This window comes from Bos mutus, chromosome 2 (assembly GCF_027580195.1).
Source record: "Bos mutus isolate GX-2022 chromosome 2, NWIPB_WYAK_1.1, whole genome shotgun sequence".
NCBI classification, from domain to species: Eukaryota; Metazoa; Chordata; class Mammalia; order Artiodactyla; family Bovidae; genus Bos; species Bos mutus.
In genome coordinates, this window is record NC_091618.1 from 96,130,978 (window position 1) to 96,155,022 (window position 24,045).

Genomic DNA, 24,045 nt, shown 5'->3' on the forward strand with positions numbered 1-24,045 from the left:
CACAAACACTCTTCTGTTTTCTCTCTTCCTTGATTCCTGATCTGAATATGAGCCAATATCAAGGTAGACAACCCCAATTATTGGCTTAAACTCTCTTTCTGTTATTAGTAATAAATTCCGTGACGTTCTCATCATTTGTTTTTGTTTTTTTTTTTGTATGTAAGCTTATGTCAGTTACGGCAGACTTGATTTATATGGTGATGTGTTCCTAAAAAATTACACAAATATAATATTTTTGATAAATTGATGAATATAAAATACAACACTTTGTTATTCTATAGTGAAAAATTTTTAAAGCTCTGTTTTTTTTTGGTAGGGGGAGAATCAGATTTTTTGGAATAAATCAGAATTTAGCTAGAAGGGAATGCAATTGGACTTATATTTTCCCAAAGCTAATGATGTAGTGTGTGCATGTATGTATGCTAAGTCACTTCAGTTGCGTCTGACTCTTTGTGACCCCATGGACTGTAGCCCGCCAGGCTTCTCTGTCCATAGGATTCTCCAGGCAAGAACACCGGAGTGGGATCTTCCTGACCCAGGGATGGAACCTGAGTCTCTTGTCGCCTGCATTGGCAGATGGATTCTTTACTACTAGCACCACCTGGGAAGCCCAGTGATGTAGTAGTATTGGTTAATAACAGGATCTTCATGCTTTGCAAAATAACCTCTCACTTTGTAAGAAATAGCAATTCATTATACATTAAGTGAATTGCTAAAGGCTGTAGTTTACTTTGTTATGCGTGGTTAATTAAGGGGACATGATAAAAATGATAGTGGTGATGTTAGTGAGCTGATAGTATTAGGTGAGTTGAATTATAGGTAAACCTGTACTACCTTTGTAAGGAAAAATACTTATGCTAATGATAGGCAAAGCAATGTATCAATAGTTAAAATCCATAGGAACTTTGAGAACACTTTTAATCTCAGTCTCGCCCTCTCAATACATTACTTGTAAGAGATTCTATATACCAATCCTTGGACTTTTAATACCAATGATTCAGAATTCAAAAGATAAGATTGGGGCAACAGCAGAAAATGGAAAGATTATATCCAGTCGAAGTAAGATCTATGCTATGCTATGCTAAGTCACTTCAGTCGTGTCTGACTCTGTGTGACCCCATGGACGGCAGCCCACCAGGCTTTCCCGTCCCTGGGATTCTCCAGGCAAGAACACTAGAGTGGGTTGCCATTTCTTTCTCCAATGCATGAAAGTGAAAAGTGAAAGTGAAGTCACTCAGTCGTGTCCGACTCTTAGTGACCCCATGGACTGCAGCCCACCAGGCTCCTCCGTCCATGGGATTTTACAAGCAAGAGTACTGGATTGGGGTGCCATTGCCTTCTCTGAAGTAAGATCTACTTTGGGTTTTATCTTAATAGATTCCCCAAATGAAAAGATACTTAATTCGCTGAATGTGTCTTTATAGAAGTATGGTTGAGTTTTGATGAGTGTGTTATTATGTACAGGATATGAAAGTTTCCAAAACTCTAGTTTCTTTATAAGATAAGGATAATGTCTCTTTACTCCCATGCCAAGCACTAACCAACTCAAAAATATACAAGCCAGTCTTCACAGGACCTAACATGTTAGCAGGTCTTTAGTGTTCATTATACTTCTTTCTTTTCTCCCATATAGGACATAAAAGCTTTGAAATAGACAGACCTAGCCTTGTTAGAAATAATAAGAAAGATACAACACCAGGTTTATTTAAATAGCTGAGTTTTTGATTGGCATAATGCTGCTTATATTCACTGCTGGCCAGAGAAACTGGTAGAGGTTAGAGAAAGTTGAAGTTAAGATGAATATCAATCAAGAAGAAATCAAAATTATAAGCACAGTCAAAATCATAAGCACACCAAATACTAGTAAGAATGTGGAGCAAAAAGAATTCTCATTTATTGTTGGTAGGAATGCAAAATGACACAGCCACTTTGTAACACCACAGTTCGATGAATTCTTACAAAAGTAAACATATTCTCACCATATGATCCAGCAGTCACACTCATGATATTTACCTAAAGAAGCTGAAAGCTTATGTCCACAGAAAAACATGTGCACAGATTCTTAATTGCCAAAACTTAGACACAGTTAAAATGGCCAACAGTAGGTGAATGAATAAATGAGCCGTGGTCCATCCAGACAGTGAAACATTCAGTTCAGTTCAGTTCAGTCGCTCAATCCTGTCTGACTCTTTGCGACCCCATGAATCGCAGCACGCCAGGCCTCCCTGTCCAATACCAACTCCCGGAATTCACTCAGACTCACGTCCATCGAGTCAGTGATGCCATCCAGCCAACTCATCCTCTGTCGTCCCCTTCTCCTCCTGCCCCCAATCCCTCCCAGCATCAGAGTCTCTTCCAATGAGTCAACTCTTCGCATGAGGTGGCCAAAGTACTGGAGTTTCAGCTTTAGCATCATTCCTTCCAAAGAAATCCCAGGGCTGATCTCCTTCAGAATGGACTGGTTGGATCTCCTTGCAGTCCAAGGGACTCTCAAGAGTCTTCTGCAACACCACAGTTCAAAAGCATGAATTCCTCGGCGCTCAGCCTTCTTCACAGTCCAACTCTCCATTATTCAGCACTAAAAAAGAAATGAGCTATTAAGCCATGAAGAGACATGGAGGGACCTTAATGCATATTATTCAGTGAAAGAAGCCAATCTGAAAGGGCTGCATACTGTATGACTCCAACTATATGACATTCCAGAAAAGGGGAAACTGTGGAGATAGTAAAAAGATCAGTGATTGCCATGGATGTATGCAGGGAGGTGAATAGGCTGATCACAGAGGATTTTTACAGCAATGATGAATACATGTCATAATATATTATCCAAAACCATAGAATGTTTAACTCCAAGAGTGAACCCTTAAGTAAACTGTTAACTTTGGGTGATTATGCTGTATCAGTGCAGGTTTATCTTTGGTAAAAATTGTGCCATTCTGGTGATTGATATTGATCATGGCTCTGCCTATGTGAGGGCAGGACGTATGTAGGAAATCTCTGGAATGTCCCCTCAATTTTTCTATAAAACTGAAAGTGCTCTAATTTTTAAAAATTATACTTCAAATCATAAGCATACCATCTAAGACATGATGTCAATTGAGAAAATGTCAGTTGCAAAGATTCTACTTAAGTGTCACTTTTCAATAGTATCTTTGGTTGAATATAACTATTTTTTGCATGTGCTTAATATCTTTAAGAATTTAACCTCAGTTGTAAACATACTTCTGTCTCCTAAGCTAAAAAGTATGTGGATTTGAAATCAGTCTAAATCTTCCTGAGCACTGATACAGCTGCAATTATCACATGATTCATTGGCTTTATGCTTACCAGAGGCGATTCTGGCTACCAGACTTGTTTGTTCTGAGTAAATAGTCCTCCATCTCCAGAGGCATTCTTTATAGGTTCATGAACAGCCTTTCTTTTTTTAAAAAATCTTACAGAGTGCTGTAACAGCAACTGTCCTTAAACAGCCTTAATTTTTGTTGATTTTAATGTTTAGGTGGAGCTGTAGTGTTGGATGGACTTCCCAGGTGGTGCAGTGGTAAAGAATCCCCCTGCCAGTGCAGGAGACACAAGGGACGCAAGTTCGATCCCTGGGGTCAGGAAGATCCCCTGGAGTAGGAAATGGCAACTGGATCCAGTGTTCTTGCCTGAGAAATTCTCTATGAACGGAGAAGGTAGTGTTAAACACCATATGAAGACTGTATATTTAAGAGGAGAAAGGACTAGTAGTTGAAGAATAGGCTTCAAGGTTCACCTACCTGCTTAGAGAGCCATCATCATCAGCATTATGTCAACCATGCACCTTGGTTTGCTGGTGGGTTTGCTGGTGGGTTCGCTGGTGGCTTCCCTGGTGGCTCCCCTGGTGGCTCAGACGGTGAAGAGTATGCCTGCAATGTGGGAGACCTGGGTTCAATCCCTGGGTTGGGAAGATCTCCTGGAGAAGGAAATGGCAACCCACTCCAGTATTCTTGCTTGGAGAGTTCCGTGGACAGAGGAACCTGGCGGGCTGCAGTCCATGGGGTTGCAAAGAATTGGACACAAGTGAGGGACTAACTTTCACTTTCACTTTTCACGGTTTGCTTGGGCTTTCATTTGATTATCTAATTCTTTTAGAGATTTATCTCTATGCACTCAGTGGACATGAATTTGAGCAAACTCCAGGAGATGCTGAAGTACAGGGAAGCCTGGCATGCTGCAGCGCATGGGGTCGCAAAGAATCAGACACAACTTAGCAACTAAACAACAGCAACATCTCTATGGGTTATTTTTCTATAAATGGTGGATCCTAACCTGTCAGCAGATGATTCTGAACAAACAATGTATGGGCATTGTAAATATTGAGTTGCAGTGCTAAACGTATCTTATATCTGTGTGTTAAGCTAACTGGTATATTAAGCATCTCCCAAAGCTCAATGGCTTATCACAGTGAAAGTTTCTTTCTTGTTCACATTACACTTCAAAGTGGATAGGTGGACAGTTGTTTCCTGCAGTTATTCAGGGACCTGTATCCCTTTATTCTAGTGGTTTTGCCATGTTGTATAGCTTTTTGACTCACTAGATCATTTCTGGCCAACTGTAAGGAAGGTGGGAAGTGTAGTCCAGTCGTGTTCTCAGGAAGAAGAGAAAAGTTTTGATAAGCATCCAGTCATTAAATCTGTGTCCTGACTTTAATTTCTAATCTAGTTTGACAAATGAGTTGTGTGATTTTCTTTTTTCTTTTTCTTTTTGTGAGAGTTTTATCCTTAGAGTTTATGTCAAAGACTGTATCATCTGTTTTCTTCTCTTGTTTAGAATCCTGTACATAGATTCCTGGAAGGACTCTTTTTCTCTTAAAAACACAACCAAATATATTGGAGCTGTGTCTGATGTATCTGAAGTTTGATGAGGATTCTCAGTACACTACATTTTCCAGGAGGCCAGTTGAAACTATTCTTCACTCTATATGGTTAACCGTTTCTCAGAGGCATGTTTCATTAAAGCACTGAAATTATGCAGACAGAGCTGGAAATGTTCTCTGAAGTGCATCCTATCATCTTCCTTTTAATTTTGGTTTTTATTTAACACTCAGCTCCCAAAGTGGGGCCATGGCGATATCTTTGAGTTACAACTCACATCAGGCCTTCGAGGAGTTTGCGATGCTATTTTATTGCTGGCATACAAAATCCGAGAGGTGAACTGTACTGTGGTAGGTCACACAGTGAGTCAACGACTGAGCTATGATTAGCGTTGACAGCTGGTGAGCTTCTAGGCTGTTGCTCACTGAGCGATGCTGACATTCATTTTGATTTGACTTTGCATTTCACTTTCAACTATTTATCCATTTTAAGGCCTCTTTAAGAAACTTTTTAGGAATATTGTGGGACTGAGGAAACTTTCTTTAAATGCTTTGGGAAAAGTCCACTAGCTCCCCTCTTCCCATTTTCCAGTTTACCAGTTAAATTGTGTTAATGCTAGGTAGGCCTCCTTTTGGTAGAGTTTGCAAATTAAGAACATAGATGCTTTAAGATATTAGGCAGTGTTAGGCAAAATAATTTTACTTGCTTTATTTCAAAATGTGTGATTTTTTTCAACAAAGGAGTTCTGAGATCCAATTATATGCTTGTGAGTATAAACTAGAAAAGTTATAAATATGTGTGTATCTGATGAAATAATTCACAGAGAAATGGAAAGCGTGCATCGTAAATTATACTCCAAAGTATTTTGAACATATAATTAAAATGCAACCAAGGGCCATCTGGATTGTGAAGCTTGGAGGCGGTCCTTTGGCTCATTGGGTCAGCGTTTGATTCACCTGAGAGGGATGGGGGACAGTGAGTCCGTTTTGATTCTGTGTCCATTTCCAAATGTATGTGTCAGGGAAACACTTAAGGAAAAATGCTGTTAGGTGGATCCTTGGGTGTCACTGCCCAGTGTGGCTGGCCCTGGGTAAAGCAACTTCCCTCGAACTTCTGTTTCCTCCGGCTGCCATCCTCAGCTCCCTGCGTTGCTGGTGCCAGTGAGACGGTGATCTAGGGCCCTTGGTACCTCACACATGTAGGGAAAGATAACTTAGCAGAGATGAAGACAAATGATTAGGAGTCCAACCTGGGATTGGATTCTGATTCTGTCAGTTACTTGCCCAAGGAATAACAAAACTCAGTTTCGTCATTGGTCAGAGGATGCGCCCTGCTGTGTCATGGTGAGACCAAAGGGACCTGGCTTACTAGTATGTGGGCTTGTAGCAGCTCTTCTTCCCTTCCTGCTCTCAGGCTCCCTCTCCAGATCCTTTTATCGTCAGTACGCTATTGCAACTGAAGAGCAATATCAAGTTTGCATGTGTGTGTGTGTGCGCGTGCGCGCGTGCTAAGTCACTTCAGTTGTGTCTGACTCTTTGGTACCCTGTTGACCATAGCCCGCCAGGCTTCTCTGTCCATTAGATTCTTCAGGCAAGAATACTGGAATGGGTTGTCATGCCTTCCTCCAGGGGATCTTCCCCACTCAGGGATCAAACCCATGTCTCTTAAGTCTCCTGCACTGACAGGCAGGTTCTTTATCACTAGCGCCATGTGGGAAACCCAATATCAAGTTTGGACACCTCTGAACACATATTCTGTGTCTTTAAAGTACCTAACTGGTAAAACATATCCCTCAGACCTCAGATCATGTAGTGATGTGATTTTATTTGAAGTAGATTCAGACAGAGCCAAAGGGTATTTTCCTTGCTTTTCAGCTATAAAAAAGTGTTGTAATTTAATGATTTGGCTGGTTGTGATTGGTATTAAAATAACTTCTCTGTGATTTCTCAAAGGAATCACGGCCACTTAAGGGCGAGATAGCACCTTCAAGGTGAGCCAGAGCTCTTTTCTCAGCTCCCCCACCCCCTGAAAGATGGACTTGTCTTATTTTCTCTTGTGGTCCCCAGTGGAGATGAGGGGCCAGCCATTAGCCACTCTTCCTATGGAGTAATCGTGAATCCCTCACCCAGTTTGTTTACATTGAGAAATGTGAGCAACATCATTGTTTAGAATCACAAAGTGATTCAGGAGGTGAAAGGTCATTAAGATATCTTGAGAGTCACTCTAAGGAGATGCTTATTGCATTTCCTTTTCAGGAATATAAAAATATAGTATTTTTCAGTGACAATAAAACATGAAGCAATTCCACTTAAATCTAACAGTTCCATTATCAAGATAGAACTGAACCACAAAATATGAGAGTGAGAGTGAGAGTTGCCGTAAGAAGTGATTTGCATGAAACCCTACTTTATTCTCCAATTATTACTCTACATGATTACAGGACAACCTGGCTGTTAATTGCCTATGGTCTTTAAATATGCACTTCTTTCAGAAATAGACACTAATTATTAGATCTTGTTTTCTGTCTCACCTGAAGTTGCAAATGTCTAGGATATATTTTTTTTTAATTTGAAAGTCTAATTGTGTACAGATATAGTAAAATCGATCTCATTCTGAATCCCATTCTGTTCTCTGAGATGTAAACTCTCAAAGATTATGAACTTGGCTTTCAATTCTATATAAGTGTTTTATGTGCCCGTCTCTTGACAAAAGCTATATGTTTGCTATCAGAATGCTGGAGGAATTTTGTCTTTTTAACATGGAGAGGAATCTTTGCTTACGAGTTAAAAAAAAAAAAAAAACTACCTACTTCCCCACAGCCCATTATAATTAAATATAATCAGAGATAACAACATCAAAGTAATATTAAATACTAGATATTCTCCTAATTGTACCAAGATAAGATTTTTTTTTTCTGTTTGGGAGCTGCACTTGGACTTAGGCTAGGCACAAGACAGTTTGCTTTGTGTCTTGGGCTCTCGTTTCTTCAGACATCAGGAGCTGAATTAGGTAATAGATCCTGAAGTGGTGCTGGGCTTGTCCTGTCTTTAGGCCAGGCTTGGCAAGCCTATATGCCTAAAGGGATCAGACTGGTAGGATCCAAGTGTCAAGCCAGTGAGTGGGAATCCTGGGCTAACAAGGGTGCATGAGCCCTGCCTAAGGACAGCAGCCACTGTTCAGTTTCAGCAGGTTGATCTCAGATAGAAATCTTAATGTTTACGTGAAATATAACAAATTTTGTTATTTATATCATTTTTAAGTTGAAGTATAGCTGACACAATATTATACTAGATTCAGGTATACAACATAGTGATTTATTGTAGATTATGTGCCAAATAACCAATATATGCCAACATACAGGTTATGTGCCAAAATTGTTACAGTATTGTATATCATATATAGTATGCCCATATTCCCTGTGTTGTACATTACATCTCTGTGACTTATTTATTTTATAACTCGTAGTTTTTACCTCCTAATCCTCGTCACCTATTTCTACTATACTCCCACCTGAACTATGGTGACCTGGGTATTTATCTGAAGGAAACAAAAACACTAATTCAAAATGATATATGCACTCCAGTGTTCACTGATGCATTATTTAAAATAACCAAGATATGGAAGCAACCTGGTCTACTGACAGATGAATAAAGAGGATCTGGTGTGTATATATATACATACACACACACAGTGAAATATTAGCCATAAAAAAAAGAATGAAATCTTCCCACTTGTGACAACATGGGTAGACCTGGAGAAAGAAAGTGGAAGTCGCTCAGTCGTGTCCAACTCTTTGTGACTCCATGAACTGTAGCCCGCCAGGCTCCTCTGTCTGTGGAATTCTCTAGGCCAGAATACTGGAGTGGATAGCCGTTCCCTTCTCCAGGGGATCTTCTGACCCAGGGATTGAACCCTGGTCTCCCACGATGCAGGCATATTCTTTACTGTCTGAGCTACCAGGGAAGCCCTAAAGACTTGGAGGGTATTATCCTAAGTGAAATTAGATAAGGACAAATAATATATATTTTCAATTATATGTGAAATCTAAAAAACATGAACAAATGTAGCAAAACAAACAGGCTCATAGATATGGAGAACAATTTTTAAATATTGGATTGTAACTCATGCTTTTAAGAAAGTAGTGTGCTGACCAATTCACTACAGTGACTTATGGTTTTATCACATGCTGTGTCTACTTCCATATCTGGTATTGTCATATAGCTAATGCCTGTGAAGCTTTCTTGACCTGATTTAGCTATGAAGCCTTCTCAGGCCTGTATCAGGGGCGATACCTCCTATGGCTCTTATAGCATTTTCTCTCTCTTTAATCTACTAAGCAGTAGTGTAATTTTCTCTTTGTTTTGTCCTCTAATCTCTAGACTCCTTGAGGGCATCCACTACACTCTGAGTGCATGAGGGAGTATGGTGGTGAGTAAGGTGTCTGCTCAGGTGACTTAGGGCTTATTGCTTTAACAAGGCTTCTCCCAGAATCTCAGGATCAGTCTTCTAATGGAGTCTGTCTCCCAGATTTCTTTTTAATCAAGCTGTCTTGATTAAACAAGGCAGTTTTATTAGCAGGTCTGGGAAAATTTGGAGTCCAAAGGCCTCTTTTCTTAAAACGTGTTGTTACTTACCGCTACTGTTTTATTCCTGCTGATTTTCTCTTATTTCTCCTTAATCAACATATTTCTAGGGAAGGTAGAGTGCAGATGTGTTTTTGTGACTCAAAGCCATATGAAGCCCAAATGAGTCTTTCTCTTGTCATAATTATAAGGAGGGCCTTAGGCTGTGTTTACTGCCTCTAAAATAAACTTGGTGCTTAGCTTCTCAGTTGCAACACTTTCCAGCTTTTATGAAGAAAAATAAACAAAAATAAAATGTTATTTTAAATGTAGTGTCAGAAATTAAATAAATTACCCTCAATAGTGCCGTATATTTTTTTTTAAGTATTTTTGGAAGGACTACGCAGCAGACCCTCCACAACAGAACCATACTGAAAAAAAAAAAAAGCCCCCAAGCTTTCTGTTTTTGGCAACTGGTAATATCTCATCCTATTAAAACTATTTAGTCTGTTTCTTTATTTTTTTCTCAAATTATATGCAGAATCACCAGTATTCTTGCCTGGAGAATTCCATGGACAGAGGAGCCTGGTGGCTACAGTCCATGGGATCACAAAGAGTCGAACATGACTGAGTGACTAACGCACGTGCACACACACACACACACACACACACACACACACACTATGTTGCAGCAGTGTAAAAACAGTCTCTGTCTCCAGGCTGTGTAAGTTCAGTTCCTAGCTCTACCATGTACCAGCTGTATAATCACAGGCCAGGGACTTAACTACTGTGTCTCGGGTCCTTTTGCTGTACAATGGAGATCCTAGTAGTACCTAAGTCAAAGAGTTATTGAGAGGGTTAAATGAGTAAAAAGTAAAACCTTTATAATAATGCCTGGCACATAATTGCTGTGTACATGGTTACTTATTTTTTAAGTTCATTGAGGTATCATTTAGGGCATAATTTACATGCAGTAAAATTCACCCTTTATAATACACAGTTCTGTGAATTTTGACAGGAGCAAATGGTCATATAACTACCACTACTGTGAAGATATAGAACATTTCTATCATCCTCAAAAGCATACTCTGTTGTCAATCCCCCCAACCCCCCCCCCACCATTTCCAAACCCTGACAATCACAGGTCTGTTTTCTGACCCCATACTTCTGCTTTTACAGAATGTCATGTAAATGGATCGTGCCCTATATAAACCTCTGAGTCTCACTTCTTTCACTTGGCACAGGGGTTGGCAAACTTTTCTGTAAAGGGCCAGGTAGTCCATGTTTTAGGTTTGCAGGCCTTACCGTCTCTGTTGCAAAAAATTCCATTCTATCGCAGTCGTGCACTGCACGTGAAAGATTGTGGGTGGCCATGTTCCAATAAAACTTTATTAAAATAGATAGTAGCCACATTTGGGTGGAAAACCATAATTTGGCAGCCTGTGACTTAGCATAATGCTTTCAAGATCCATTCATGTTGTTGCAGCTATTAGAAGTGTTCTTTTTATTGCCAGTTCCAATTCATAGATGCACTAGAGTTTGTTTAGTCGTTCACCAGTTGAAGGATGTTTTTACTAATTTTTGGAAATTATAAATAAAGCCACTGTAAATATTTGCCTACAGGATTTTGTGTCAGCACAGATTTTGATTTCTCTTGAGTAAACCACCTTGGCAGGGGGGTTGTATGGTAAGTGTATTTTTACCTTTATTGTGTGTGCTCAGTTTCATCTGACTCTTTGCGACCCCATGGGCTATAGCCTGCTAGGCTCCTCTGTCCATGGAATTTTCCAGGAAAGAATACTGGAGCAGGTTGCCATTTCCTATTCCAGGGGATCTTCCCAACCCAAGGATTGAACCCGTGTCTCCTGTGTCTCCTACATTGGCAGGCAGGTTCTTTACCACTAGTGCCACCTGGAAAGTCCTTAGAAACTCTCAAATTGTTTCCCAAATGTGTAGATTATTTTGCATTTCCATCAGCAATATACGAGAGTTCCAGTTGTGTTGTATCACCACCAGCCCATAGTATTGTGCATTTCTTTGTTTGTTTTAAGTTACTCTGAAAAACTATGAATGATCTTAGAAACTAGCATGAAGATGCTTTACCTTTAATCTCATAGTGAGTTGAAAGCTCTTGAAGGGTTTTACACATGGAAATGATGGAAATGACATGATTTGGGTTTTTAAATGATTACCCCAGCTGCAGTATGGAGAATGATTTGGAGGGAAGAATGGTAACTGTGTGAAGACCTGTAGGAGAATATCATTTTAGTACAGAGGAAAGGGAAGGTACCTGGATTGAAAGAGGGCAGTGAGGATGATGTCACTAGATGTGAGAATTCTTTAGGAGTTGGAATTTATAGAACTCAGTGATTGATCAGATATGAGACTTAGGAAAGTGGCACAAGCAACTGGATGTATAATGATGCCTTTACCGAGATGAGGAAAACTGATAGGGAAAAAGGTTTGGGGAGATAAACTGTATCAGTAGAATTTTGAGATATATGTGAGACACTGAAATAGAGGTTCCATCTACGTAGTTTGGTATCCAGGTTCTGGAATAGAGGAACACAGTTGAGAGTCAGTGTGGTATACAACATATAAAGTTGCACCGAAGACAGACATTCAAAGGAAACTAGGAGAGAGTGGGTTCAAGAGCTGGGGGTGGGGGGGTGGGAGAGGGTGGTTCATCTCAGGTAATTGTCTTCCAGATGATGAGGTGAGTGAATGTGCCGAGATGACAGCTGAAGTGAGGGGTGACAAGTGCACATTGGATTTTGCAGCATAACAGATATTGGTCAGTGTAGGTGGTGGAGGCCATGACAGTGGTGCTGGTGTACCCCTGAAAATCCCTGTTAAACGGAGACGGGAGTGAATAGGAGGTGCTGTGCTAAGTTGCTTCCACGGGCTGTAGCCCACTAGGCTTGTGTGTCTACAGGATTCTTCAGGCAAAAACATTAGAGTGGGTTGTCATGCCCTCCTCCAGGGGATCTTCCAGACCCAGGGATCAAACCCATGCCTTTTAGGTCTCCTACATTGACAGGAGGGTTCTATATCACTAATGCCACCTGGGAAACCTGAATAGAAGGTGAGGTGGTTAAAAAAGCAAGGGTATACAGATATTTCAGGAATTTTTAGGCTAAGTGATAGAACCATATGTAAGAGACATTTTTTACTGTTTGTTAAGATGAGACAGGTTAGAATGTACCCTTGAGAAGCATGAGGCAGGGGATGAGGCCAGGAGAAACAGCACAGTCAGTGGAGAGATGGGCAGAAGGACTGTCCATCTGATCTAGTATACTTGCTAAAGAGGTTCAGCTGACTTTAATATTCACCTGTTAGCAGAGTAGAGTGGGGGCTTTTCTAATGAACTCTACTGTAGTAGGGTCCTTACATTTATTTTTCAGCTAGTTCTAGGAAACTTACCAAGCAGCAAATGTCAGTACAATTCTTTTGATGTGTGAAAATGCTCTGGCGGTTTAGTCACTTGTCAGTCTCATGTCCAAGTCTTATCCATCTGTCATGGCCCAGTTGAAACTCTCAAATGAAAGACTCTCCCTCCCTAATCTGAATGGTCATAGCATGGTACTTCCCCACCCCACCCCCCCGCCTTCTCTATTTTGTCATTTGTTCTTGTGTATTTACTGTGTGTATGTGTATGTATATATTATTCTCCTTAGATGAAAGGAGATGGAGACCATGACTGAACGGCGTTGTGTTCTCCCCAGCACCTAGCCTAGCTGGTTACACTTCCTTAGCTTGTTACCTTAAATGCAAGGAAACATGAACATGGGGGAATGGGTATTAGCAGACAATTAGGAGGAGTTAAGTAAAGAAGCAGAAGATTTTTGTGGCTTGGAATCTGAATTAGTTACCTGAAAAATTATGGAACCTGATTATAACCTTTTGTTTTTATGATACCTAGTAAAATATGTTTTGAAAGTTTCTTGTTTCCTGCTACTAAGGAATCTATTTAGCAATAATCCAACTCCTCTTTGGTGTAATAGTTTACCAACTACTTTCATTTCATAATATTATTCAGACTGAGAGTAAATCAGAGATACAGAGACAGAGACTTCATAGACAGAGACTTCATTTAGTCCATGTTGCAAAGAGAAAAACCAAGGTCAGAGAGATAATTAGTTAAAAGTCCCTTTACTAGTAAACACAAGTGCTAAGACCAAAGGCAGGACTCTCCAGTTCTAATCCAGGTTTCTTTCAATGTACTTTGTGGCTTCTAGATTTATTTTTATAAAAATCCAATTGGCCTGATAATTACTTAATAAAATTGTAAGGAGAAATGTGGTCTGCTTTATTTAAATGAATTAAAAAGTCACTTATCAGAACAATCTCTTGATCAGAGCTAAGACCACCTTTTATGGAAGAAGCTTGGCTTGTGGCTCAGAGCTTCAGATGTAGCCCCTACAGCAGAATGAATTGTGCTGCTGCTATGATTTAAATAAAAGAGGACAGGAGTTACGTATCTGTGGATAACTAACTGTTAGAGCAATACTGGCAAGCACTGTTCAAAACAGTGAATAAACCTAGTATCAGCATTTTGGAGGAAAAAACTGATATTTACCTGTTTTTCTAAGCTTTCGACTCTGACAACTTTATTTTTTAAGACTAGCGTCATTCTTACGGACCACAGCCTTGTCTAACTCAATGAAACTTTGAGCCATGCCATGTAGGGCCACCCAAGACAGACAGGTCATGGTGGAGAGCAAACTGTGGAAAATTCTTAAACAGATGGGAATACCAGACCACCTGACCTGCTTTTGAGAAACCTGTATGCAGGTCAGGAGGCAACCGTTAGAATTGGACATGGAACAACAGACTGGTTCCAGATTGGGAAAGGAGTACATCAAGGCTGTATATTGTCACCCTGCTTATTTAACTTATATGCAGAGTACATCATGAGAAATGCCGGGCTGGATGAAGCACATGCTGGAATCAAGATTGCCAGGAGAAATATCAATAACCTCAGATATGCAGATGACACTGCCCTTTTGGCAGAAAGTGAAGAAGAACTAAAGAGCCTCTTGATGAAAATGAAAGAGGAGAGTAAAAAAGTTGGCTTAACATTCAGAAAACGAAGATCATGGCATCTGGTCCCATCACTTCATGGCAAATAGATGGGGAAACAGTAGAAACAGTGACAGACTTTATTTTTGGGGGCTCCAAAATCACTGCAGATGGTGACTGCAGGCATGAAATTAAAAGATGCTTCTTGGAAGAAAAGCTACGACCAACCTAGACAGCATATTCAAAAGCAGAGACATTACTATGTCAACAAAGGTCCGTGTAGTCAAGGCTGTGGTTTTTCCAGTGGTCATGTATGGATGTGAGAGTTGGACTATGAAGAAAGCTGAGCCCTGAAGAATTGATGCTTTTGAACTGTGGTGTTGGAGAAGACTCTTGAGAGTCCCTTGGACTGCAAGGAGATCCAACCAGTCCATCCTAAAGGAAATCAGCCCTGAATATTCATTGAAAGGACTAATGCTAAAACTGGGGCTGAAACTTCTAATACTTTGGCCACCTGATGAGAAGAACTGACTGATTTGAAAAGACAGACACTGATTCTGAGAAAGATGGAATGCAGGAGGAGAAGGGCACGATGGGGGATGAGATGGTTGGATGGCATCACCGACTCAACAGACATGAGTTTGAGTAAACTCTGGATGGACAGGGACACCTGGCGTGCTGCAGTCCATGAGGTTTCCAAAGAGTTGGACATGACTGAGCAACTGAACTGAACTGAGCATCATTCTTGATTTAGGATGATAAGTTGTAGTCTAATGAAAGAACTATTAATAGAAATAAGGAAGGTCATTATCCTTTAGGGGGACTATGCTGCTGCTATTGCTAAGTCGCTTCAGTCATGTCCCACTCTGTGCGACCCCATAGATGGCAGCCCACCAGGCTCTCCCATCCCTGGGATTCTCCAGGCAAGAACAGTGGAGTGGGTTGCCATTTCCTTCTCCAGTGCATGAAAGGGAAAAGTGAAAGTGAAGTCGCTCAGTTGTGTCCGACTCTTAGCGACCCCATGGACTGCAGCCCACCAGGCTCCTCCATCCATGGGATTTTCCAAGCAAGAGTACTGGAGGGGGACTATGGTCAGCTTTAATTATATTATTGTTAAAGGTTTCACAAATTGAAATAGTGTGTATTAAATATATAATCTATAATTTTATGTTAAAGCATTTAATGGGGAAACCACTGACTAAAATCTTTATATAATATTATTCCCATTAGCCATAGCTGATTATTAAGCTGGATAGTAACTTCTGTTGAACAGATTCTTTTTAATTGTACTGACTTAGAGATCCCCAAACTCTAGAATGTATTTTTGTCAGGGAAGTTAAGAACATATACCTTTAAGAAATTGCAGAAAGGCATAAAGTGTTTTTTCTTCCTCCTTTCTACACTTTTAAATGTTATATGAATGAATGGCTGCTACTAGGTAAAACATTTCCTTATGTTCTCCTATAAATTGTCTCAGACAGGGTATTTGGGAACTGCTGTACCCTGTGCAAAGTAATTGAACTTGGCTGGGTATGGAATCAAAACAATCAGTTGAGATAGCAAATCTGAAACCAGGTGTTCCATAGTTAAATAGCTATGATTCATGGGGAAAAAAACCACAGAATTTTAAGAACTTTTTTTTTCCTCCAAGGCAGTTGATTCTATCATTCCATATGGACTATGGACTCTGGTCTAGCTCTGGTTATCATCTTCATTACAAGTGTTTCTCTCTTTTTTTTTTAGTGTAATGTAAAATTTATTAAATTGGCATTCCAGATGAATATCTGAAAATGGTCTCCTTTTATCTTAGGTGAACCTGGCCTTTGTTGAAGCAGCAGACTGCATTTCAGAACCTGTTAACAGGGAGCCTCCTTCCAGAGAAGCTCAGATACTGACTTTGAAAAACACATCTGAGTTCGATGTACTTGTCATCGGAGGAGGAGCGACAGGAAGTGGCTGTGCCCTGGATGCGGTCACCAGAGGTGAGTCCTGGCGTGGACACATGTAACGCAGGTAGAGGTTTCATCTTTCCTCTCGATGTAGACACAAATGTGCACTCAGTGCTGGAAAGTCACGTTACTACTGCATTTCTTCATTTTCCACTCTTTGTGAAGCACCTTCTCATTTTTAAAATATAGGTACTTAGACAATTTTAAAATTAAATATAGCTTGTCTTTCACATTGAAATGGGTTTATCTAAAAAGAAAACTATATTCCTGTGAATTCATTGATTTGATGTTTTGGTTAGTATTTTTTTACATAATAAAGTACATTTATGTGAAGTAAAAATATCTGTGTATCATTTAAAATCACATTTATGTCAGTGGTTTATCTTTAATAAAAAGATTTGTTAAAATGAATTAATCTATTAAAATAATTCTTTTTGTTTCTCTATTAAAATCATCTCTTCCAGTGAAACATGGACCACAGTTTGCGAAACTCTAGTTTATGTGTAAAAAATGAAAAAGACCTATAACCTGTAGTTCTGTCACCCTTTTAGTCAGTTTTAGGAAAGACTTTATGAGAAGCTCTTTCAACATGGCAACAGGATATATAAAGAAATAAACTTTAGTAGGGAACACCAGCGGTCTTACATATGATATATTTAATGACTTGGTTCTGTTGCCTATGGTTATTAGTGTGGAGTTTGGAATCAAAGAAATATGGGTACATATTCTGGCTCAGGTGCTTTATCAGAAGTATATATGTATGTGTACACATGCACACATGCACACACACACACTTAAGTGAGTTACTTAATTTCCCTAAGTTTCTTCATCTTTCAGATAAGAAAAAAAATACCTTCTGTTGATGATTGTTTTGAAGATTAAATGCATAATCATGAAGAAGATTTAAAACAGGGCTTGTCATACAAAGCAAAAAACAGTAAATTGTAGGCAGTATGATAGCTGACAGTAATGACATGAAGGCAAAAAGACTTTTAGAACCAGTCATCCTGGAGAGATCATCCTCTGTGGTGTTCTTAGATACAGCACGTTGGGCTGGTACTGCTGCAAGAAATTTTGACTCTGGATTATTTTTTTTAGATACTATGTAAGGTTCAATATTCATTGCAGTTTCATACTCAATGGTGGTAATTTGTTACGTGGGATAATTTTTATTAGATGAAGTTACTACCACATCTACTCTGGACTTACTTTGCATATCTCATAGATTTTAATCTTACATAAATGAAATAAATTTCATGAGATTAGGCATACCTAAGCAAAAAAATACCCTAGATTCTACTAGGATTGCTCAGGACCCTCACTTGAGAGCTGATCCATGTAGACATCATAGCCTAAGTCCATTTTGTCACTTCCAGATAATGGTAAATTCACAATATAAGCCCTGGATCCTATTCTGTTGCCTGGCAGACCCTAACTTTTGTATAATTCTGTCTCCATCCATGGTTTATAATTTGAATTAGATTATCCTGGGGCACAGTATGTCAGAGGGAAAGAATGGTTGAAGATCTCTCAAAGGATCTGAATTCTACTCTCTCCCCTGGAGGCCTGGGAGAAAGAGTGGAAAAAAAGGATGCATTCCCTTGTCATGGGAGATCTTGTTTGGGACTGCCCCAATTGTCCTGGGACTACCCCAGAGGTTAGAAGTTACCAGATGACAATTTTCTGTGTCCAGGGGTGTCATTTTCCCAGTAGGATTCAGAAAAATATGTTTCTTCAGGTCACCACTTATATTCATGCTATGTACTGATATATATAGCAGTTCTTTTTCTTTGATTTCAGACAAACATTGGCTGAGTATTATGCATGCAATATTCAAGGTACTACATGTGAATACAAAGATGATTGATCCAGGCAGCACACTGAGGTTGCTCCCAGTTCTGTAATTCTTGGTGGAGACTGAGTTATCCTGTGTGCCTTGCAAAAGCTTGGGGGGCATTGTTGTATCTGGATAAAGCAAGCTGCTATTTAGCACAGGTAGAATTTTAAGAGGCCAAACTTGCTTGCTCAAAGTATGCCAATCTGAGGGAACATGCAAAGGAACAATGTGTGTGTGAACAACCGACGTTTCAATTGGGACCACCCAGGCTGTGTGGGGGAGGGCATGAGAGAATCCTGGAAAGGCAGGACTGGGCCTGACCTACCAGGGAAAGGCCTTTGGACTTTACTCAACAGGCCACTCTGAGACTCTGAAGAGCGTTAGTGTTGAGGAGAGGATAGGCAATAAGGAAGAGGCATGCATGGGTATAAACTTTTAAGAGATCTAGACACAGGACAAAGGGCGAAACTTGCTGATGTCATAGGATATGAATAAGGGAGGCAATATGTGCAAGAATTGTTTTTTTCTGTCTTTCACTCGTTTAAGACAGGCACAATTTGAATATTTCTATAGACCCAGAAGGGAACCTTGATATTCAAATAATAGAAGGCTGCATGTGGACAAGGTCTTAGAAAAATACAAGGTATGGGCTAAGAAAGATGTATCTTTGCTTTGGCAGGACAGTAAGAAGCATTTCTCAGAGACAGAAACAAAGTGAAAGATAACGTGGTAGGAATAGGGGTTGCTCTGCTCTGGTTAGAAAAGGATATGTGTGTGTGTGTGTGTGTGTGTGTGTGTGTGTGCTCCCTTATGTGTCAGAGTTGGGACAGAGAAAGTACATGATAGGGTAGAATCCCAAATTGAGAACTGACTGGGTATCAATGATGAGAAGAAAATGAGAAAAGATACTATGAAGGCAAGAATTTGTTTAAATGGAGACCTGGAACTAAAGGGAGGAAAGGAAGTTGTAAAGTCAACTTGTCAAAGAATTAGGGGGGGTTGGCGGATCTTGAGTGCAGTAGTAAAAAGGCAGCTACTAGTTAAGTCCATTTTGTACCATACCTCCTTTTGAAAAGTCTCACCTATATTTGCTTTTGTGAAATTTTTATATTTATATCTTTTAGAAAACATAGACATGATCATACTATAGTCATTACTTTGCAGTGTGTTACTTTCAAGTATGTGTATGGTATTCATTTCTTTATACTGATTCTTTAAGTTATTTACAGTGTTTTGTTCTGCTTTGGTAATAATACTACTAGTGAGTCAACCACTAAACCAGTTCTGGGAATATAAAAACTAATAAGATGTGGCTTTGCCCTCAAGGAGTTTATTAATATTTGCTGAACAAACATTTTTCCTTTGGACAGTAAAGAATATTAACTAGTACATTAGCATTTGATTGTGGGTGATGGTAGTGATGATGATGATGATTTTGAAAAGGTAAGAATTTTTAGAGCCAGAATATTGACAAGATTTTTAAAATACTTATAGTTAGTAACAGCTAAGAAAATGGTGTCATTTAATACCTCCTAACATATCAATTGCTGTCTTTTTAAATAATCGACTGAATGTCTTATGTGTATGGAGTTGCAATTTATAAAAGTGATGGATAAATCATAGTTTGTGTGTGTGTGTGAAAAGAAGAGAAGCGAAAAGCAAAGGAGAAAAAGGAAGATATAAGCATCTGAATGCAGAGTTCCAAAGAATAGCAAGGAGAGATAAGAAAGCCTTCCTCAGCAATCAATGCAAAGAAATAGAGGAAAACAACAGAATGGGAAAGACTAGAGATCTCTTCAAGAAAATTAGAGATACCAAGGGGACATTTCATGCAAAGATGGGCTCAATAAAGGACAGAAATGGTATGGACCTAACAGAAGCAGAAGATATTAAGAAGAGGTGGCAAGAATACACAGAAGAACTGTACAAAAAAGATCACGACCCAGATAATCATGATGCTGTGATCACTCATCGGGAGCCAGACATCCTGAAATGTGAAGTCAAGTGGGCCTTAGAAAGCATCACTATGAACAAAGCTAGAGGAGGTGATGGAATTTCAGTTGAGCTATTTCAAATCCTGAAAGATGATGCTGTGAAAGTGCTGCACTCAACATGCCAGCAAATTTGGAAAACTCAGCAGTGGCCACAGGACTGGAAAAGGTCAGTTTTCATTCCAATCCCATAGAAAGGCAATGCCAAAGAATGCTCAAACTACTGCACAATTGCACTCATCTCACACACTAATAAAGTAATGCTCAAAATTCTCCAAGCCAGGCTTCAGCAATACATGAACCGTGAACTTCCCGTTGTTCAAGCTGCTTTTAGAGAAGGCAGAGGAACCAGAGATCAAATTGCCAACATCCGCTGGATCATGGAAAAAGCAAGAGAGTTCCAGAAAAACATCTATTTCTGCTTTATTGACTATGGCAAAGCCTTTGACTGTGTGGATCACAATAAACTGTGGAATATTCTGAAAAAGATGGGAATACCAGACCATCTGACCTGCCTCTTGAGAAGCCTATATGCAGGTCAGGAAGCAACAGTTAGAACTGGCCATGGAACAACAGACTGGTTCCAAATAGGAAAAGGAGTACATCAAGGCTGCATATTGTCACCCTGCTTATTTAACTTCTATGCAGAGTACATCATGAGAAACGCTGGACTGAAAGAAGCACAAGCTGGAATCAAGATTGCTGGGAGAAATATCAATAACCTCAGATATGCAGATGACACCACCCTTATGGCAGAAAGTGAAGAAGAGCTAAAGAGCCTCTTGATGAAAGTGAAAGAGGAGAGTGAAAAGGTTGGCTTAAAGCTCAACATTCAGAAAACGAAGATCATGGCATCTGGTCCCATCACTTCATGGGAAATAAATGGGGAAACAGTGGAAGCAGTGTCAGATTTTATTTTTTTGGGTTCCAAAGTCACTGCAGATGGTGATTGCTGCCATGAAATTAAAAGGCGCTTACTCCTTGGAAGGAAAGTTATGACCAATCTAGATAGCATATTCAAAAGCATAGACATTACTTTGCCAACAAAGGTCCATCTAGTCAAGGCTATGGTTTTTCCAGTGGTCATGTATGGATGTGAGAGTTGGACTGTGAAGAAAGCTGATTGCTGAAGAATTGATGCTTTTGAACTGTGGTGTTGGAGAAAACTCTTGAGAATCCCTTGGACTGCAAAGAGATCCAACCTGTTCATTCTAAAGGAAATCAGTCCTGGGTGTTCATTGGAAGGACTGATGTTAAAGCTGAAACTCCAGTACTTTGGCCACCTCATGTGAAGAGTTGACTCATTGGAAAAGACCCTGATGCTGGGAGGGATTGGGGGCAGGAGGAGAAGGGAACGACAGAGGATGAGATGGCTGGATGGCATCACCGACTCGATGGACATGAGTTTGTGTAAACTCTGGGAGTTGGTGATGGACAGGGAGGCCTGGTGTGCTGTGATTCATGGGGTCGCAAAGAGTTGGACATGACTGAGCAACTGAACTGAACTGAACTGATGCTTAGTCAGTCAGTCGTGTCTGACTCTGCCACCTCATGGACTGTAGCCCTCTCGGCTGCTCTGTCCATGGGATTCTCCAAACAATAATATTGGAGTGGGTTGCCATTTCCTTCTCCAGGGGATCTTTCTGACCCAGGAATCGAACCTGCGTCTCTTGCGTCAGCAAGCATATTTTTTACCACACTGCCACCTGGGAAGCCCAAATCCATAGTTTATATTTCCTTTATTATGCTGGTAGCCCTCTGAGGGTAGCATTTGTAATTAAAATGTATAGAGATGCTGAAGTTAATCTATATTTATCCTTTTACAACAATTTCTGATCATATCAGTAGCCCTCTGAAGTGTGAAATGATTGTGGGCATTTGGTTAATGAATTGTGCATTGTTGCTGTTCATTCATGGAATTTGCTCTTTTATTATATTTGATGCTTCACTTAACAACAAATTTTGCTTTCTCTGCATTTGATATGTTTTTACCAAATTATTCCTGATTGTATCCATTAATCTTTAGTCATATTTGACAAAAATAAATTACTGTGATCTTTTAAAGTTACCAGTAATAATTAGATTTTTCAGGACATCAAACTTTTGGGGGAACTGCTAGATGTGAAAGGGCTTGTATAAAAATGTTTGCACAAGCTTTTTGATGAAATACTGTGCCCAAATGTGATTTTGTTAATGAATAAACAAAGACCATAGAAGGAAGAGAAAAAGTCTTGAGGTTTTCATAATGAACATTTATTTGCATTGTTACCATCTGCATTTTCTTGGGAATCAATTTTCATTTGTTTCATTTGTAATATTATTTGATAAACATAATATGCACAATTCTCCTCACGTTCTTGGGCAGGTCTCTAGGATCGATAAAATTGCTTCTCTGTTTAACACTTCCATGGCCAGTCCCTGAACAAGAGCACAGCCTAGAAGCTTGGGGATACAGGCTGCCAAAGGAGAGCTGGAATGACGAGAATCTGATATAGTCACCCCCTCAGAGGGCTTCACGCTGTTTCTTTTTCAGCTCTTTTCTTTTATGTGACTACCTGGATGTATCAGGGATCAACTAGTCCCGTTCTGGTTTAAAATCTTGTTTGTAAACTTAACTTTTATGACTTCAATTCAGATTCCAGAGAATACTGCCTCTTGCTAGAAGAAAACATTAATTGTAGTTCTCCTGTTTAAAAATGTATATATACTTCTAGCTTACGAATGGCACCTGGCTAATAATTCCTGAATTCTCACTGCAGCCCCTTCAAGTCTAAGATAGTATAGGATAGCGAGTAAGGACAAAGGCTATGAGATTAGAACAGAGTGGAATCAATCAGCTTCATCATTTACCAGCTCCATGAACTTCAGTTAAGTGTCTTAACCTTGTGGAGAGCCTTAAGGTTCTCAGACATAATGGAGGATAACAACACTTCTGCATAAATAAAGATTTGTGAAAAGCAGGAGGTATGAGCATTGAGTTAAAAAAAGAGGCAGAATAGGGAGAGCCATGGAAGATAATGCATTCTGGGAATTACAAACCTGCACCCCCCACCCTCTTCCACCACCGCCCTATTTTAGGATAGTAGAATTGCAGCAGATCAAAGTTTGCTATTTCCTGGACATTGCTAATTAGACTAGGTTGCAATTGCTACTAATCTGGAAATTTGATGTAATTCAGTGATTACATTAGAGTGACTGTCTTTGTCAGGAGTGGGGTGGGGAGGATTAGAGAAACTGTGCCAGAGGTATTTGGAAAAATTAGACTTTGAGACTTACTAGATTAATTTTGAAGAAGAATAATGATAAAGGAGATAGAGGCCTGTCAATATTAAAGTGTATTCTGCTGCTGTTGCTGCTAAGTCACTTCAGTCGTGTCCGACCCTGTGCGACCCCATAGATGGCAGCCCACCAGGCCCTGCTGTCCCTGGGATTCTCCAGGCAAGAACACTGGAGTGGGTTGCCATTTCCTTCTCCAATGCATGAAAGTGAAAAGTGAAAGTGAAATCGCTCAGTCGTGTCCAGCTGTTTGCAACCCCATGGACTGCAGTCTACCAAGCTCCTCCGTCCATGGGATTTTCCAGGCAAGAGTACTGGAGAGGGGTGCCATTGCCTTCTCCGAAAGTGTATTTTAAAGCTACTTTAAATAAAATAGTTTGCAGAAGAGACAAGAGAGACCAGTGGAACAAAAGTAAGAGGCTAGAAATAGATCTGAATACATAAAATTTAGGATATGATAAAGGCAGCATTTCATATTTGTAATTATTGGTTATTTAATGTGTTGTTGAAGTGTCCACTTTCCCAAGTTTATGCTTATATTTACATATATATTTATGTATATTTATCTTC

At 39.7% G+C, this 24,045-nt stretch overlaps 1 protein-coding gene across 3 annotated transcripts in view; it reads left to right on the top strand.

The window, feature by feature from the left end:
* The window catches only part of GPD2 (glycerol-3-phosphate dehydrogenase 2), a 150,640-nt gene that overhangs the window by 42,616 nt on the left and 83,979 nt on the right, over window positions 1–24,045 (top strand). For all 3 annotated transcript variants that reach the window (XM_070357248.1, XM_070357258.1, XM_070357243.1), the window contains exon 3: window positions 16,233–16,404. In XM_070357248.1, coding sequence (XP_070213349.1) covers window positions 16,233–16,404 — 172 coding nt within the window. The remainder of the gene's footprint in view (window positions 1–16,232; window positions 16,405–24,045) is intronic.